We start from the raw sequence: 19,292 nt of genomic DNA on the forward strand, positions 1-19,292 counted from the left end.
AGCAAAATAAGAATGGCAAGGATAGTGACTTTCTCAATGGCAGAGTTTGATTTCCCCCAATAGCATATTGTGAACAGGTCACTGCACATAGAAGATACTAATAGATGGAAGCTCTCTTGATTTTTCTCTAATGAACACTGACTGAATGCCAAGTTTGTGTCAGATAAAATTTCAGGAGTTTTATACATATTATCTCATCTAATCCAAATAATAACTTTATAAGGAAGGTGGTATTACCTTTACGTTAGAGGTAAGGAACTAAGGGTCATGGAAGTTAAATCATAATAGGCCTAGGGTTAGAAAGTGAGAGTTGAACCTAGATCGATTTAGATGCAAAGCTTAAATTGTTTCTGAAAATACCATAGATATAGGAAGGGAGAACAGTTTGGAGGAAAGGGAAAAGTGAAGAAAAGAAAGGGAAAACAAAATAAAATTGGATCTCAGCCTTTAGGAAGCTAATGTTAGTGGTTAAGGATATAAATACACATAATACACTATCAATACATGAATTTTAAGGAAAGGACATGAGATAACTCAGAACAGTAGGGCATTATTTTTACTAAATGACAAACCTATGAGTTAGCAGTAAGACAGTGGAAAATATGATGTTTGTCATAAAAAAAACCCTGGGTTTGGGTCATGGCTCCAGAATTTTCTAGGTGTTTGACAGAGAATTTAACCTTCTGGAGCCTCAATTAGCTGATTGGTAAAATGGTAATGATGGTTAATAACCTCATAGGGATGTTAGGCTCAAACGAAATAAATGAGGAAGTATTTTGTAAACAGATAAAATCCTGGGGAAACTCAATGTGCTTATTTCACAAATAATTATTTATCAATTATCAAGTTTCTATATTTACTGGTAACCTTTATCTGACACAAATGGAATAAGGGGTTTATCACAAAGTGAGTGTTGTTTCTGGAGATGCAAGAAGGTAAACACGCTTCTGGAATTAATTCTCACTACAAGGTAACCTTCCCTGATCCAAAGGCTCATTGTCACCTCAGGAGAATCTGGGAGCCTAACTGAGGTAAAAAGACCTGGACTATGTCTTACTGAAAATGTGACATATAGTACTTGATCAACAAATACATGGTAATGAAAGAATGGAAAGACAAAATTAAAGATGAGAGAAAGGGAGGGAAGTGAGGAGGGGAAAAGTGTGGGAGGAAGAAAGGAAGGGAAGAAGGATGGAGAAGAAAAGGAGAGGGAAGGAATACTAAATTACATTAACCAGAAATACATTATCCCTTAGAGTAGAAGGACTGTATGGTGGGAGATTCTGGTTTGCTGCAGCATAGAAGAATCTGGTTATGTTCATATTCAGGCTAATGCCTTACCCACAAATACCACTGCTTTCTTCCCTAGGGGAGGCCCAAACAGGCCTTTCCGCCGTCGGTCCAGCTTGGACATGATGATATCCTGAGTCTGATTGGCTGAGGTTCGGGCAGAAAAATTGATGAAGTTGGGCAGGTAGGTGCTTTTGGGAAGGTGGAGAAGGAAATTGTTGGTAATGGCTGATTTGCCAGTGCCTGTGGGCCCCACGAACAGCACTGGAATTTCATGGTCCACGTAGGTTTTCAAGAAAAAGGACTGTCTGGCTGTCTCCATTGTGGAGATGATGAGTTCTGAGACCTGTACCACAAAGACATGGGATAGTCTTGTTACTGGCCTAGGGAGGCTGGGTCTTGGCATTCAGCTCCATCCCTTACTATCTTTATGATTTTGAGTGAGTATTTAACCTCCCCAGGGGCTTCAGTTTCTTCATCTGTGATACAGGATAATAATGGCACCAGGTCACTGAGTTGTTTTGAGGATTAAATGAGATCATGCATGTCAAGATGGGCATTATTGGCTCTGTTTTGTAGATGAGGAAACTGAGGTCTATAGTTCTTCTGCAGTTTGCCCAAGTAATATAGCAAGTAAGTGGAAATGCAGGAACTGGAATTCCAGCTTGTCTAATCCCAAAGTCTATATTCTTTTTTTTTTTTTTTTAAAGATTTTATTTATTTACTTGACAGACAGAGATCACAAGTAGGCAGAGAGGCAGGCAGAGAGAGGAAGGGAAGCAGACTCCCTGCTGAGCAGAGAGCCCGATGCGGGGCTCGATCCCAGGACCCTGGGATCATGACCTGAGCTGAAGGCAGAGGCTTTAACCCACTGAGCCACCCAGGTGCCCCCAAAGTCTATATTCTTAGCCACCAAACTACCATAGCATAGACACCAATTTCACTAAGGACCAGTCTAAAGCTATTGCTCTCTGAGATCATTGCTCTGAATCAACTTGTCTGCCTCACCCCAGGCAAGGTCCACTTCTCATAGGTCATCCTACTTCCTGGCTTGGGAGGGTGGGGTGTGATCCTCAGCCCCCATTCCCTGCACTTATTCTTGATCTGCTTTTTCCAACACTCAGATGCTTGGTTCTAGGAGCCATCCCCATTTAAACTTGTTTTCAATATAGGGATTATGACACTTTTCCTGTTATTCAGACTCCAGATAGAATCTAAGGGCTTGGTCTTGGGCTCCTGGAATCCCTATTACTTTGAGAGGAATACCTTACCTTAATTTGGCTTCTCTGAACCTGAACCCTGTCATCAACCATTTGGCGACATTTGGTTCCTCCATGGAAACAGAGGAAGGGAATGGAAGATGTCTATCATATGCTGACATCTCCTTATATGTCTAGGCTAGAAGGGGCCAGCATGGAGCCACTGTTTGCACAACTCCAGAAAGCATCATTCACACTGTGGTTTATGTAAATGATGCCCCTAAAGCAAAGCTAGACCATAATGTCAATGGTGCCAACTGAGTTTGTGCAACATGGAAGCTCTGTGTATACTGGTAGAAAAAGGCTGGGCTTCTTTTGATAAGTAATTTGCTCAAAGGAAAAGGAATAGACAGAGCAGGAATTGATGTATAGATGAAGAGAATAGGTGTTGAGCTATGAAGGTTTTCCCTATATTATTCTTGGCAGTTTTACCAGTAATCCTATGAGGCTGGAGAATTATTGGCTCACTTGTCCAAAGCCATGTAGCTGGTAAGGGGTTCTGAGTGCAGGATCAGGCACAAGGTGCTTATTTTGCTACCTAGATGGAGTTTAAAGCAAATTGGGTTTCAGAGATTTTTATTTTCAGAGACAAGAACATTGTTTGACAAGGGGAAAATTTTCAGCAGATCTTAAAATCTTCTCTGCATTGAACTCTCTTATTTGCATGAATTCAGCACAATTTCAAGCCTCTGGAGTTCAGGTGACAAAGCTCTTTAAGGAGAATTAAAGTTTTGGACCTATGTGCTTGGGGCTTCTGCACAACACTCAGCCCCCAGAGTGGGTCTTGGATTCAGCACACATCCGCCTCTGCTTATCACACCATCTTCAGGAGCAGCTGTGGTCCTGCCAGCTGTCTGACTTGATTGTCAATATCCCCACTTTTCCATTCACTCTCCGCCACTCCATTTGGGGCCTGAATGGTCTCCAATCACCCCCAGTAAAAGAAAGTATGTCCACGAGATACTACTAACAGAGGCAAATTTTCCACAGGGAAATGAGCAGGAGTTGTAGCTGACTCACCTGCTAACCAGAAAACCCATTAATTGGACCTGTTTCTCTAAGAATTCTCATCAAGGAAACCTTCTCTGGGAATTTTGAAGAAAACAATCTTTTTTGGCTGAGATGTCTGAGAGATAAGGTCAATGACCACGTGGCGTTGCCTGCTGACCACACGACAATGCTCATCATCAGAACAGCAACCAACACGGATCCGGCACATAATGCATGACATGTGTTCACGTAGAATGCCTTCAGTTCCTGCAAACACCCTTCAAGTATTTTTTCTGCTACTGTGTCATTGAGTAAACTGAGGCAGAGAGCATGAAGGTTGAGTAAGGAATCTGAGGCTCTCTAATTCTAAAGTCCATGCTTTTGAAGGCTGATCCAACTCAAGTTTGAAATTTTTCTAAAAGAAAGTTCTTATGGGGGCGCCTGGGTGGCTCAGTGGGTTAAAGCCTCTGCCTTCAGTTCAGGTCATGATCCCAGGGTCCTGGGATCGAGCCCCGCATTGGGCTCTCTGCTCAGCGGGGAGCCTGCTTCCCTCTCTCTCTCTGCCTGCCTCTCTGCCTGCTTGTGATCTCTGTCTGTCCAATAAATAAATAAAATAAAAAAAAGAAAGTTCTTATAAATGCTAATAGAGAACTGACATCCATCACTCCACCTTGGAGAAAATTCAGGCAATTTTAGAAACCAAAGCTCCATGGCAAATCCACCCCCCACCTTCTTTTTACCTTTGCATTAGCTGGGATACCTTCCTCCTCTTTGGTGATATAGTCTGTCCATGTGTACCAATGTCCATTACCTTGCTTGAGGAAATAAAAATCATAGATGCTTCCTGGATTAAAAGACATAGAACAGGTCATGAGTACGCCAAGGGTTTACATTTCGTACTTCAGGTATTTTACCACCTCAGCTAGAGGCATCTGAGTATGTATGACTACCAATACTGACAGAGCTGTGGAGGAACTTACACATTAATGATAACTGTATAAACTGGAAAAATAGCATTTAAAGAGTAGTAACTTTATTGTATAAAACATGATAGGTACTAATTGCACAAATAATTATTTTAATAAGGTAAAACAGGAAGGATTGAAAAGAACAATAAAAGGCAATAAATCAAATCTCACACCCAAAAATAAATTTATTAAAAGACTTTATTTATTTGACAGAGAGAGAGGGATCACGAGTAGGCAGAGAGGCAGGCAGAGAGAGGTGGGGCGGGGGGAAGCAGGCTCCCTGCTGAGCAGAGAGCCCGATGCGGGGCTTGATCCCAGGACCCTGGGATCATGACCTGAACCGAAGGCAGAGGCTTAACCCACTGAGCCACCCAGGTGCCCCCCTGGCTTTCTTTTTAGGCACACAAAGACATTGAACACGGAAGGACAGATGGAAGTAAGGATTTGGTAAGGATAGGATCACATATATTATATACTTACATATCACATATCAAAATTATTATATATGATATATATATTATACTATTAAAAAAATAAAGATGTTAAATTTCATTACATTTAACTCTAGCAGAAGAAGAGGAGAGTAAAAACTGAAGTAAAACCGAAGGACCTACCGAACTTCAGATAAATCATGATTTACTACAAGAGATATTAGTTCCTATAAGATGCTCTTTGAAAAAAAAATTGAGGTATGATGACATATAATAGTTTCAGATGTACAACATAATGATTTGATATTTGTATATTCTGTGAAATGATCACCACAATAAGTCTTGCTAACATTCGTCTCCACATACACTTACAAATTTTTTTTTCTTGTGATGAGAACTTTTAAGATCTATTCTCTTAGCAAGACACTTAAAAAAAATCTTTATTCAACTTTTAACCATCACCAACAGGCACTAACAAACTTTTTTTTTTTAAGAAAAATAATCTTTGGGGGCCCTTGGATGGCTTAGTGGGTTAGGTGTCTGACTCTTGATTTTGGCTCAGGTCATGATCTCAGGGTCTTGAGATTAAGCCCCACGTCAGGCTTGGTGTTGAGCGTGGAGAATGCTTAGGATTCTTGCTCTCCCTCTGTCCCTCCCTCAGCTTGTGTGTGCATGTGTGCGTGCTCTTTCTCTCTCTCAGAAAAAAAAAATCTCCACACCCAACATGGGGCTTGAACTCATGACCCCCCGATTGAGAGTTGCATGCTCTACTAACTGAGCCGACCAGGAGCCGCATGATGCTTCTTAATTAAAGAATAATTTTAAGTATAATGGGATTAAAGTTATGCTTTTAAAAAATCATTTAGTCCAACTCTATGATTGTATTTTAACTTATCACGCAAAAAAATTTACTTTAAAGACATGAAAGTGAGAATAGTATAATAAACTGCCATGTACCCATTATCTGGCTTCAATAATAGCATTTTGCTATTCTTGTCTCATCCATGTTCCCACCATCAACCACCACCATATTCATTTACCTCCCTCCCTCTCCCTCTCTCGCTTCCTCTCCCCCTCCCTTTCCTTTTCTTTCTTCTTTGTCTGGAGTATTTTGAAGCAAATCCTGACATTACATTTCATTTGTAAATCCAAGTGACTCAACATTAGATCAATTTCATTGATTCGGTTATAAGCTATGAGGTGATTAACTCACTCTTCCTTCCATCTCCCCTCCTCTGGTGCCTTTTGTTGTGGAGAAGAATCATAATTCTCCCATTCCTTATTCTGAGGTCTCTATTTCAATAGAGTCAATGCAGAAATTTATGGCTTCTACCACAGACCATTCAATAGTTCTTTATTTTGACTGATTGGTTAGTTGGCTGATTTCTTTCCTTTTTTTTTTCCCAAGAAGGGACTGATAGGTGTTTCATTCTCTAAGTTCTTGCAAGTTCGGTAATATCGGTCAGCTGATTTTGTTTTTGAACAGTGACTTGGCTGAGAGTGAATTCTCATTTCACATTTTCTTTTTCTCTAACTTCTGACTGTTCTCTTACGTTTCCTTGTGCACGAAGTTGCTGTGTGGACGTGTGAGATACATCAGATCCTCCCCCTTCACTGACTTTGTTTCCTTACCTACATGTGTGATGCAATCTCTTTTATCTGTAAGCCCAATCATATAATCAGCATGTCTTTTGGTCAATTTTTCTTTAAGATTTTATTTATTTATTTGACAGAGATCACAAGTAGCCAGAGAGGCAGGCAGAGAGAGGGGGGAGCAGGCTCCCCAGTGAGCAGAAAGCCCAATGCGGGGCTCGATCCCAGGACCCTGGGATCATGACCTGAGCAGAAGGCAGAGGCTTTAACCCACTGAGCCACCCAGGCGCCCCATTGGTCAATTATTCTGTATCAGTTTTTCTTGAAACATGGCATGCTCATAATTTGTTAAAGCAGATGTTCATTTTAGGAACAATTTCTCATTTATATTTTTGTATATATTGTCTATACTATTTACTGGGTTACCTACTTAAGGAATTAGCATTGTTTGGCCTCCATATCAATCATATTATTGATAATCATTTTAATATATTTGGATTTTCTTGTATAGTAAGTGTAGTACTCGCAATCCTTCCCTCTAAGCCATTTATGAGATATCTACACTTTATTCCTTGCTATTCCTAATGTATTTATTAGATCATTAATGGTATTGCTTCATTGTCAATTTGTTCCCTTGGTTTTTATTTTAAATTTACTTTTATTTTATTTAAATTCAATTAACATATAGAGTATTAACAGTCTCAGAGGTAGAGTTCAGTGATTCCTCAGTTGTATATAACATCCACTACTCATTACATCACATGCCCTCTTTAATGTCATCACCCAGTTACCCCATCTCTCCACCTCCCACCCCTTCAGGAACCCTGTTCGTTTCCTATACTTAAGGGTTTCTTGGGGCACCTGGCTGGTTCAGTGGGTTAAAGCCTCTGCCTTCGGCTCAGGTAATGATCCCAGGGTGCTGGGATCGAATCCCGCATTGGGATCTCTGCTCAGCAGGGAGCCTGCTTCCCCCTCTCTCTCTGCCTGCCTCTGCCTGTCTCTCTGCCTACTTGTGATCTCTGTCTGTCAAATAAATAGATAAAATCTGGGGTGCCTGGGTGGCTCAGTGGGTTAAAGCCTCTGCCTTCAGCTCAGGTAATGATCCCAGGGTAAGGATCCCAGGGTCCTCTGCTCAGCAGGGAGCCTGCTTCCTTCTCTCTCGGCCTACCTCCCTGCCTACTTGTGATCTCTGTCTGTCAAATAAATAAATAAAATCTTTAAAAAAAAATAAATAGATAAAATCTTAAAGAAAAAAAGAGTTTCTTATGGTTTGTCTCCCTCTCTGATTTTGTCTTTTTTCTTCCCTCCCTGATCTGCTGTTTTGTTTCTTAAATTCCACATGAGTGAAATCATATAATTGTTGTACTCTGCTTGACTTATTTCACTTGACATAATACCCTCTAGTTCTATCCACATCATTGCAAATGGTAAGATTTCTTTTTTTTTTTTTAGAGAGAGAGGGAGTGTGTGTAACCTGGTGGGGGGTGGTGAGATGGAGGGGCAGAGGGAAAGGAACAGAGAGAACCCCACGTAGGCTCCGCACCTTGCATGGAGCCCAATGTGGGGCTCGATCTCATGACCCTGAAATCATGACCTGAGTTGAAATCAAGAGCTGGACCCTTAACTGACTCCGCCACCCAGGTGCACCTGTTTCTTTGGTTTTTAATCCCTCTTTTCCTCTAATTCTGTTTTATCACCTCATCTATAAACTTTGAAAAGACAGTTTTATTGAAATTAAAAGTCACTCATATCAATGATTTACTAAAAAATATATGTATATGTGATGTACTAATAAGCATAGTTATGCAGCCATTACTATAACCAATTTTAAGTCATTTCATTATATGGAAAATATACCCTATATCTTTTAGCTGTTATCCCTCATCTCCCCCTCCAATTCCAGCACTAGGCAACCACTGATCTACAGTCTCTATAGATTTGTCTATTCTGGAAATTTCATGTAAATGAAATCATATAATATATGTTATTTTGTGACTACCTTCTTTTACTCCATGTTCAATCTATCAATCGATCTACCTATCTATATGTTTTTAAAAATTTTTTTACTTTATTTTTCTAGTTGATTAACACATTCACTTATTTCAGGAAGTAGGGTCGAAAGTATCTGTTTGACCAATATTAGGGGACTCAGCAAACACAAAGCCCCAATATTTACTTACACTGTCTCAATGTCAAACCTTTTTTTTTTTTTAAGAGTAGACTCCATTCCCAGTGTGGAACCCAATGTGGGACTTGAACTCACAACTCTGAGAGCCAGACCTGAGCTGAGATCAAGAGTCAGACACTTAACCGACTGAGCGACCCAGGCATCCCTCATAATGATATTTTTAAGGTTCATTCTAAAAATGTTGTAGCATGTATTATTATTACTTCACTTCTTTTTATTGTTAAAGAATATTCCATTGTATGGATATACTCTATTTTATTCATTCGTTCAACTGTTGATGGAAATTTGGATTGTACTTTTTGGCCATTATGAATAATGCTGCTATGAACATTCATGTACAAGTTTTTGTGTGGACAAATGTTTTTGTTTTTCTTGGGCATATACCTAGGAGTGGAACTGCTGGGTCATACAGTAGCTCTGTTTAAGTTTTGAGGAATTATCAAATATTGCTTTCCAACACTGCTGTACTATTTACATTTCCCTTACATATGTGAGAGTTCCAATCTTCCCATGTTCTCACCAACACTTGTTGTTTTCCATGTTTTTTTATTATTCTCAGCCTGGCTGTGAAATGGTATTTCACTGTGTTATTGATTTGCATTTACCAATGGCATTTCCCTATGAAGCAGAGGCTTCATGTCCAAGGGTTTCTCTTAGACATTGTTTGCATCAACAGGCACCACTGTAATCCACTTCTCTCCACAGTGGTGATGACCAGTGAGAACTCTCAAGATTTTGTCAACTCATCACCATTCCTCCCAACATTGCTCTTAGAACAGTGTGGTGTGGTGGGTTCTGGGTTGGGAAATGCAGCATACCAGATCTTATGTTTCTCTTCTTGTCCACTACTTTTCAATGTTTAGAGAATCAGGATGTTTATAGAATTAATCATTTTCCCTAGCTGTTGCAGGGAAATGTTTAGGCTTTATTGTGTTGTTGTTGATTTTGTTTATTTCATTAGGTATTAAAGGAGGGAGCTCTGTTATCCTACATCACTCTGCAGCTTTACCTAGAAGTTAATCTGGCATAACACTTTTAGAAAGCAATCTGGCATTATGCTTACAGAGCTACAAAAATGTTCTGTAGTCTAAGTCAGAAATCCCACTTCTGGGAATTTATCATAAGGAAATAATTCACAATGAAAATAATCTCTATACATGAGTATGCAGCACCATCTGTGATAGCAAAAAATTTGGAAATAATTTACATGTCTCACATTAGGAGACCAGTCAAAATTATGTCTTATGAGATGAATGGATTATTTTGCAAAAACTAAGTATTAACATAAAAAATGCTTTTAAGAAACAATGACAGATCAGGGCACCTGGGTGGCTCAGTCAGTTAAGCATCTGCCTTGAGCTCAGGTCATGATCTCAGGGTCCTGAGATGGAGCCCCACTTTGGGCTCCCTGCTCAGAGGGGAGTCTGCTTCTTCCTCTCCCTCTGTACCCCCCCTTCCCTTGACTAGTGGTCTCTCCCTCTCTCTCAAAGACGATCTTAAAAACAAAAGAATGACAGATGAAAATAGAATAAAAATATGCCATTATGGTAACTAGAGAGCTGAAATCAGGGGGGCAAGACAGAGAAAATCTTTTGAAAACTGAAACACTTGTAACAGGGTAATATGGACAAAGATACTTTTTGATCATTTTTACTTAATGGAATTGATTTTTTTTTTTTTTTTAAGAATTAAAAAAGGTGGGGCGCCTGGGTGGCTCAGTGGGTTAAGCCTCTGCCTTCGGCTCAGGTCATGGTCCCAGGGTCCTGGGATCGAGTCCCGCATCGGGCTCTCTGCTCCGCGGGGAGCCTGCTTCCACCTCTCTCTCTGCCTGCCTCTCTGCCTTCTTGTGGTCTCTGTCTGTCAAATAAATAAATAAAATCTTTAAAAAAAATTAAAAAAAAAAAGAATTAAAAAGGAGACTCTAAAAGCATGAATCAGAAAAGTATTTGTCTCCCTTCCTTGGCCGATAGGATTTAGCTAGAGCTAGTTTGTGGTTTGATACAGGAACATTAAGGCCAAACAGAAAAAGTTCAACTGAGTAAAATTAGATTTACTGACTATGTGACCTTGGCTAAGGTTACCATTTGTATACCTATAATATGGGCCTGATTTCATGTCAAGCTCAGAAAATCACTGTAGAGGGTAATGAGATACACATGTCAAACATGCAGCATAGATGAGCACAGATAGACACTGAGACGATTTAGCTCTAGGTCTCTGGTTCACTCTGCACTGTGATTTTTTTTTTTTTAAGATTTTTATTTATTTGACAGACAGAGATCACAAGTAGGCAGAGAGGCAGGCAGAGAGAGAGGAGGAAGCAGGCTCCCTGCTGAGCAGAGAGCCCAACACGGGGCTCGATCCCAGGACCCTGAGATCATGACCTGAGCCGAAGGCAGAGGCTTTAACCCACTGAGCCACCCAGGCGCCCCTGCACTGTGATTTTTAACCCAAACTCTGGTGCAGCTATGAGGGCAGAAAGGAGAGAAGAGTAGTAATAGTAGAAATCCAGGTAATTCTACTCCCTCTGACCAGGCCCTGCTTCATTCTGTGTTCCTCTGTGGCACTTGAGAGAGTAAGGTAAATTTTCAACAATGAAGTAAGTTTTCTTTCTTTCTTTCTTTCTTTCTTTCTTTTATTATTTTTTTTATTATTTTTTTAAAGATTTTTATTTATTTATTTGACAGAGATCACAAGTAGGCAGAGAGGCAGGAAGAGAGAGAGGAGGAAGCAGGCTCCCTGCTGAGCAGAGAGCCCAATGCAGGGCTCGATCCCAGGACCCTGAGACCACGACCTGAGCCGAAGGCAGCGGCTTAACCCACTGAGCCACCCAGGCGCCCCTCTTTCTTTTTTTTAAAAGATTTTATTTATTTATTTGACAGAGATCACAAGTAGGCAGAGAGGCAGGCAGAGAGAGAGGGGGAAGCAGGCTCCCTGCTGAGCAGAGACCCTGATGCGGGGCTCGATCCCTGAGATCATGACCAGAGCCGAAGGCAGAGGCTTTAACCCACTGAGCCACCCGGGCGCCCCTGAAGTAAGTTTTCAAAGGGCACACAGTGAATGGGCGAATAAAGGGACAGTTAGCACTTTTTTTGACAAATAAATCTCTGGGCTGACAAACAAGGATCCATGTCAGATTACGCGAACCCGACCTTGAGAGACTCCTCAAAAGCCTGTTTGCTTTCCTTCATATATGCTCCCCAATGTAGTTCCACCAGCATTTGTCTCAGAAGTCCACTTATCCCACATCTCCAGAGCATGAAAAACCTAGAACACAATGTCCTGTAAGGTCAGGGGAGGCGTCCCTGGAGCACTTATCAGGAGAATTTTAACCCGTGTCCTTGAGGAAAGGCTAGAAAGGCATTATAAGCTTTTTAAGGTGGTAATAAAGTATACTCAGAGTCAGACATAAGAGGTCTCTTACTCCATGATTTCATACATATGAAATACCTGAAAAAAGCAAATATACAGAGAGCAGGTGAGTGGTTGCCTGAGGCTAAAAAAATGGGAACAAGGATGAATTGAAAATGGGCCTGAAGGATCTTACCAGGGTGATGAAAATGTTCTGAAATTGGATTATGGTGACAGTTGCACAACTATGCAAATTTACTAAAAAACCACTGATTTGTACACTTACATGGGATAATTTTATGGTATGTAAATTATACCTCAATAAAGTTGTTATATATAGAAAAGGCATACTTAGTACTTGAAACATGTCTTTTGATTCAAATGGGTTCTGGCCAGGAGCTTTGAAATTTCAAACTAAAATACTTATTAAGGCACAAGAGAAAGAAGTGGAATGATGTCATTTGGGAAAGAAAAAACCCTGAAAAAAAAATCCAAGCAGAATTTACAGCTGGAATGGGAAATCTTACCCCAAAATATTGCATGAGAAAAGGCAACGGAGGCCACTGAGATGCACAGAGTCAGGTTACATCCCACACAGAAAACTGGGTAGCTGTTCCATTGCCCTGCCAGGTATTAATCTGGGAGGACTGTCTTCATTTTCTCCTCACCAGGCCATCTTCCTCTAGCTGTAAGGGGCAGCAGGGTCCCAGTCCATAATGAGTAAGGAGGAGTCAGGCAGAGCACCTTAGATTCAGTGAGATATGGCCTTCCAGAGTAAAGAGTCACAGATGGCCCTCTGTTGAGGAACTTCCCTTTTCTAGAATGTTCACAGATGAAACAAATAGAAAAGGCTGCCTCCAACAGATGGTATTAGTTGATCATGCGTGGACATTGGATGTTGGCCATTAGATTGTTCCATACTCTACAGCAGAGTTTACAGCATCTGGGGTTATTTTAAAAGTGTTATAAGGGGGCACCTGGGTCATGCAGTTGGTTAAGCATCTGACTCTTGGTTTTGGCTCAGAGTCATGAAATGGAGCCCTGTGTTGGTTTCCACGCTCAGAAGGGAGTCTGCTTAAGACTCTCTCTCCCTCTCTATACCCCACCCCTGTGCTCACGCATGCTCTCTCTCCCTTTCTCCCTAAAATAAATGAATAAATCTCTCTAAAAAATAAAAGTGCTATATGAATATTATTTACCCTAATCATGTCCAAAAGCAGTGAGAATTTGGAAAGCTAGCAGAAAGAGAGATGTATGTTTACCATGTTGAAAAATGAAGCTTAACTTTCTGTGGAAAATTTGCATTGATCACTTGCAAGGTGTCACTGTAGTCTTATGAATGGCCTTTTCAGAACCAAACTTGCTTAATTTTAAGCAAAGTAGTTGCTGCAAAAGAAGGTAAATGAAGAAGCCAATATGTAGTACATGTGGAAATTACTGTTTTTCTTATATCAGTTGAGTAGGATATGGAGTGAGGAGCAAGGCCATAACGATAGACAGATATTACAGGGCAAAGTTACCTAGAAACTGAGTGGGAACTGGACACATGATGAGCCCCCTAGCTGCAGAAGGAATGGAAAGATGTTGTCACAAAGTGGGCCAAGAATGGGGTCAAGTTTACTTTGTGCACCATCTTTATGGACACAAAGCACGAACAGATTGATCTGGAAGGATGAGGAAAGTATAAAATAATTGTGAAAAAAATGCTGCAATGTAAAGGAATATAATATGGAGATTATACCTAAAGAGTATACCTCTGAACCTTGCTTAATGTAAGACTCAAAACCAAATTTCAGGAAACTGTTTGGAATCCTAAATAGAGTACAAAAAGACACCATTTAAAAAAAATTAAACAGCCAAAAAATAAAAAATAAAAAAGCTATAAGGAGGCTAAGATAAAAATGCAAGATGAGATTTAAAAAAGGAAGATGGATGAGCTAATAGATGAGAATGGTGATGACAATGATGAGAAGACAGCAACAGAAATTGCTAATATTTAACTTTCTGTATGTCATGCTTTTATTCTAAATGTATTTACATGTGTTAACTCATTTAGTTTTTAAAGTTTATTCTTATTCATTTATTTGAGAGATAGAGAGAGAATGAGCATGAATGGGGGAAGGACAGAGGGAGAGGATCTCAAACAGATTCCACACTGAGTGTGGAGCCCAATGTGGGGTTCAATCTCAATCCCAAGATCATGAATGAGTCAAAAACAAGAGTCGGATGCCTAACCAATGGAGCCATCCTGGCATCCCATGAACTCACTTAATTTGCACAAGAACACCATGACTGCATACTATTATTATTGTTCCCATTTTATAATTGAGGAAATTGAGAGGGGACAGGTAACTTCCTTAAGGCTGACTAGTAAGTATTGGAGGCAGGATTCAAACCCTGACAACGTGACTTCCTTTTGTTACACTAAGAAAGGATAACAGGGAAACAAGAGAAAACAACAGCAGTACTAAAATCATTCAAGGCAGTAAAAGCATAACTGAAGTTGTGGGTGACATTAAAATGAAAAAAAAAATCTATCTTAAAAAGACAAAAACACATAAATAAGAAAAGAGATTATATATATGGAAGCCAGACAATAAAGCTTTCCCTCGATGACAATGACAGAAAGGACTCATCACAATCCAGGGAAAACAAACAAAAGGAAACCTACATTTAAAGTCTGTTAAAAAAAACAAAGCAGAGTTCCGGAGGACGGGAATGAAGATGGCGGCCTCCCGGTCTCCGGCCCGGAGGAGCCGAGAGCCCGGGGCCCCACTCCTCATTGCGCCCTCAGAGAACGGCGCCCAGTGACTCCCGTCACCCTGGCCTCCGGCCGTGCTCCGGGCTGACCGAGCCTGCGACCGGTTCGGGGCGGCCCCGAGCTGAGAGTCACTCCTCGGCTCTGTCTCTGTGGCCGGCTTCCCCGTTCTAATACCGAGAGAGAGAGAGAGCAAGCAAGGGGAGCAGCAGAGGCAGAGGGAGAAGCAGTCTCCCTGCTGAAAAAGGAGCCCGATGTGGGACTTGATGCCAGGACCCCAGCATCACAACCTGAGCCAAAGGCAGACACCTGACCAACTGAGCCACCCAGGCATCCTGATATATCTATTACATTTAAGGACTCTAAAAAGTTTCTTGAATTTTCTCATAAAGACATTTGTACCTAATCATATGATCATGTATGGACATATAGATATATGTGTGTGCATATATACATATATATGTAGGTATACATATACTGGAAGAATTAATATTAATGACTTCTGGGGAGTGGATTCAGAAGTGTATGGGGATGCTATTTCAGGACGATTGAATATGGCTGTCCATGCTGTACACTGAACAATTCTAGGGGACCATTCATTTAGATGTGAATCTGTACTTTATAAATTTAAACGAAGAGTAACAAAGATGGAGAAATTATGACACCGTAAGTGATATTTTCTTTCTTTCCAGGATTTTTCTGTATTTTGCCAATATGTTCAAAATGGGTGGGCATGGCTTTCATATTCAAATATTGCTAAAATTATTGAGCTGTGGACAATTTCAAATGCTGAAAGTATAAAGAAGAAAATAAAAATGAGCCACATTTGCTAACCAGAGTGAGCTACAGTTAACATTTTACTTCATAAAGTTTTATTATATAATTTTTTAAAATTTAAAAAAAAACAAAACAAAAAAAACCAAAGCAAACCCCTACAACAGAGCATTAAAAAAAAGAACACAAACCGATCAGAACATAGGAAAAACAAACAGCTGCTATATATATAAAATTCAATCTCACTTATAATCAAAAAGAGAAGAAATTAAAATTAGAGACTATATGCATACTACAAATGTGAACAGAACACCAAAATACATAAGGCAAACTGATAGGATGGCAAAAATTAATAGAAAAATCGAATATTACGGTTAGAGACTTCAGTCCCCCTCTATCTGTAATTGACAGATGGCAGGCAGAAAATGAATGAGGATATAGTTAAACTGAACAGCATCATCACCATCAACTGGACTTCACTGACATTTATAGATTACTTCAACAACAGCAGAATACATTTTTCTCAAGCTCACATGGAACAGTCTCTAAGAGAGACCACATTCTGGGCCATAAAACACACTTTTAAAAATTTAAAGAGTAGAAATCATGCAGTAGGATGCCTGGGTTGTTCAGTCAGTTAAGTGTCTACCTTTGGCTCAGGTCATGAGCCCAGGGTCCTGGAATCGAGTCCCGCATTCAGCTCCCTGCTAAGTGGGGAGTCTGCTTCTCCCTCTACCCCTTCCCCTGTTTGTAAAATCACTCTCTCACACCCTCTCTCTCTCAAATAAATAAAATCTAAAAAAAAAAAGAAATCATGCAGTATATACTTTCAAACACAATGCAATTAAACTAGGAATCAGGGGCCCCTGGGTGGCTCAGTGGGTTAAGCCTCTGCCTTCAGCTCAGGTCATGATCTCAGGGTCCTGGGATGGAGCCCTTCATCGGGCTCTCTGCTCAGCGGGGAGCCTGCTCCCCCCGCCCCCGCTGCCTGCCTCTCTGCCTACTTATGATCTCTCTCTCTCTCTCTGTCAAATAAATAAATAAAATCTTAAAAAAAAAAACCTAGGAATCGGTAACAAAAAGATAGCTGAAAGATCCTCAAATACTTTAAGATTAAACAACAAACTTCTAAATAATACATGAATCTAAGAAAAGTCTCAGGAGAAATTTTTATATATTTGAAATAAATGAAAACACAACTTTCCAACATCTGTGGGATGCAGTGAAAGATGTGCTTAAAGAGAAATTTATAGCATTGAATGCATATGTCAGGAAAGAAGAAAGCTCTAAAATCAATAATCTAAGCTTCTATCTTAGGAAACTAGAAAATGAAGAACAAATTAAATCAAAATAAGTAGAAGAAAATAAATAATAAAAATTAGAGGAGAAATAGAGGAAAATGAAAACAGAAGATCAACAGATAAAAATCAACAAAACCAAAAGCTGTTTCTTTGAAAAGATTAACAAAATTGACAAAATTCCAGCCAGGCCAACCAAGAAAAAAGAGAGAAGACACAAATTACTAATATCAGAAACAAACGAAGAATCATCAGGACTGACACCAGGGACATTACGAAGAAGTAAAAGGCATATTAGGAACAACTCTATGACCACAAATTTGATAACTTAGATGAAATAAAACAATTCTTCAAAAGACATGATCTGTCAAAACTCATATAAGTAGAAGTAGATAATTTGAATAGAATGGTCTCTATTTAAGAAATTGAATCAATAATTAATAATCTTCCAAAAGAGAAAGAATCAGACCCAGATGATGAATTCTACTAAGCATTTAAGGAAAAAAAATTATACCAATTTCCTACAATCTTCTCCAGAAAATAAAAGCATATTTACTTTATGAGGTCAGCATAACCTTGATCCCGAAACCAAAAGAAAGGAAGACTATAGACAGTATCTCTCATCAAAACAGATGCAAAAATCCTTAACAAAATACTGGCAAATCAAATCCAACAATATATTTAAAAAAAACTACACACTACAACCAAGCAGGATTTATTCTAGTTATGTAAGGCACAAAATCAATTAACATAATTCATTACAGAAATAGGCCAAAGAAGAAAAATCTCAAGACCATATCAATAGATTCAGAAAAAAACATTTGACAAAAGCCAATACCCACTCATGACAGTGAACTAGAATAGAGAGGAACTTCCTGAACCTGATAAAGAATATCAGCTAAACACCTACAGCTAACATCATACTTTTAGTGTCAGGAACTAGATACTCAGGAACTAGATAAGGATGCCCCATCTCATCACTCCTATTCAATATCATACAGGAAGTCCTCTCTTAAGCAATTAGATTTTTTTTTAAAAGGCAATAAAAAGATTGGGAAGGAAGAAATAAAACTGTGTTTGCTGATGGCATGATTATCCATCCATTCAGGAAATCCCAACAGAATCAACCAAACACTACTACTGGAATTTGAAAGTGATTATAGCAAAATTGCAGGATATAAGGCTAATATACAAAAGTCAAGTGCATTCCTAGACAGCAGTAAAGAAAAATAGGCATTTGAATTTAAAGCCATGATACCATTTACATTAGCACCAAAAATATGAAATACTTGGTATAAATCTAATAAAAAATGTACAAGAGCTACATGAGGAAAACTATAAAATGCCGATGAAGGAAATCAAACAAGATCTACATAAATGGAGATAGAACTCGTGCTCATGAATAAGAAGACTCAAAATTGTTCAGATGCTACCCCTTTTCAATTTGATCTATAGCTTCAATACAACCCCAATAAAAATCCCAGCCAGTTATTCTGTAGATGCTGACAAACTGATTCTATATTTTGGTTTTTTTTTTAAGATTTATTTATTTGGGGGCGCCTGGGTGGCTCAGTGGGTTAAAGCCTCTGCCTTCGGCTCAGGTCATGATCTCAGGGTCCTGGGATCGGGCCCCACATCGGGCTCTCTGCTCAGCGGGGAGCCTGCTTCCTCCTCTCTCTCTGCCTGCCTCTCTGCCTCCTTGTGATTCCTGTCTGTCAAATAAATAAATAAATCTTAAAAAAAAAAAATTAAAAAAAAAAAGATTTATTTATTTGACAGAAAGAGACACAGTGAGAGAGGGAACACAAGCAGGGGGAATGGGAGAGGGAGAGCAGGAAGCCTCTGGGCTTGATCCCAGGACCCTGGGATCATGACCTGAGCCGAAGGCAGATGCTTAACGACTGAGCCACCCAGGCGCCCTGAATTCTGAAGTTTCTATGGGAAGGTAAAATATCTAGAATAGTCAATAAAATGTTGAAGGATAACAAAGTTGGAGGACTTACACTATCTAATTTCAAGACTTAGTAGGAAGCTATAGTAACTACGACAATAATGGCATTGGTAAAAGAATAGACAGATCAGTAGAACAGACCAGAGAATCCAGAAATATTTTCACACAAATATTGTCAAGTGATTTTTGACAAAGGAGCAAAGACAATTCAATTGAGAATAGTCTTTTCAAAAACTAGCCCTGGAACAAGTAGACATCTATAGACAAGCAAATAAAAAGAACCTAGATACAGATCTTACACCTTTCACAAAAATTAATTTGAAATGGACAGATTTATTTATTTATTATTTTAAAAGAAGATTTTATTATTTGACAGAGAGAGACAGAGCACAAGCAGGGGGAGTGGTAGGCAGAGGGAGAAGCAGGCTCCCCACTAAGCAG

The 19,292-nt window shown here is 39.6% G+C and overlaps 1 protein-coding gene across 2 annotated transcripts in view; it reads right to left on the reverse strand.

The window, feature by feature from the left end:
- Positions 1-19,292, reverse strand: part of DNAH3 (dynein axonemal heavy chain 3) — a 175,063-nt gene that overhangs the window by 47,712 nt on the left and 108,059 nt on the right. For both annotated transcript variants that reach the window (XM_047714390.1, XM_047714392.1), the window contains 2 exons: positions 4,280-4,383; positions 1,342-1,636 (listed from right to left, as the gene is read on the reverse strand). In XM_047714390.1, the coding sequence (XP_047570346.1) occupies positions 1,342-1,636; positions 4,280-4,383 (399 nt within the window). The remainder of the gene's footprint in view (positions 1-1,341; positions 1,637-4,279; positions 4,384-19,292) is intronic.

This window comes from Lutra lutra, chromosome 18 (genome assembly GCF_902655055.1).
Source record: "Lutra lutra chromosome 18, mLutLut1.2, whole genome shotgun sequence".
Classification (NCBI taxonomy): domain Eukaryota; kingdom Metazoa; phylum Chordata; class Mammalia; order Carnivora; family Mustelidae; genus Lutra; species Lutra lutra.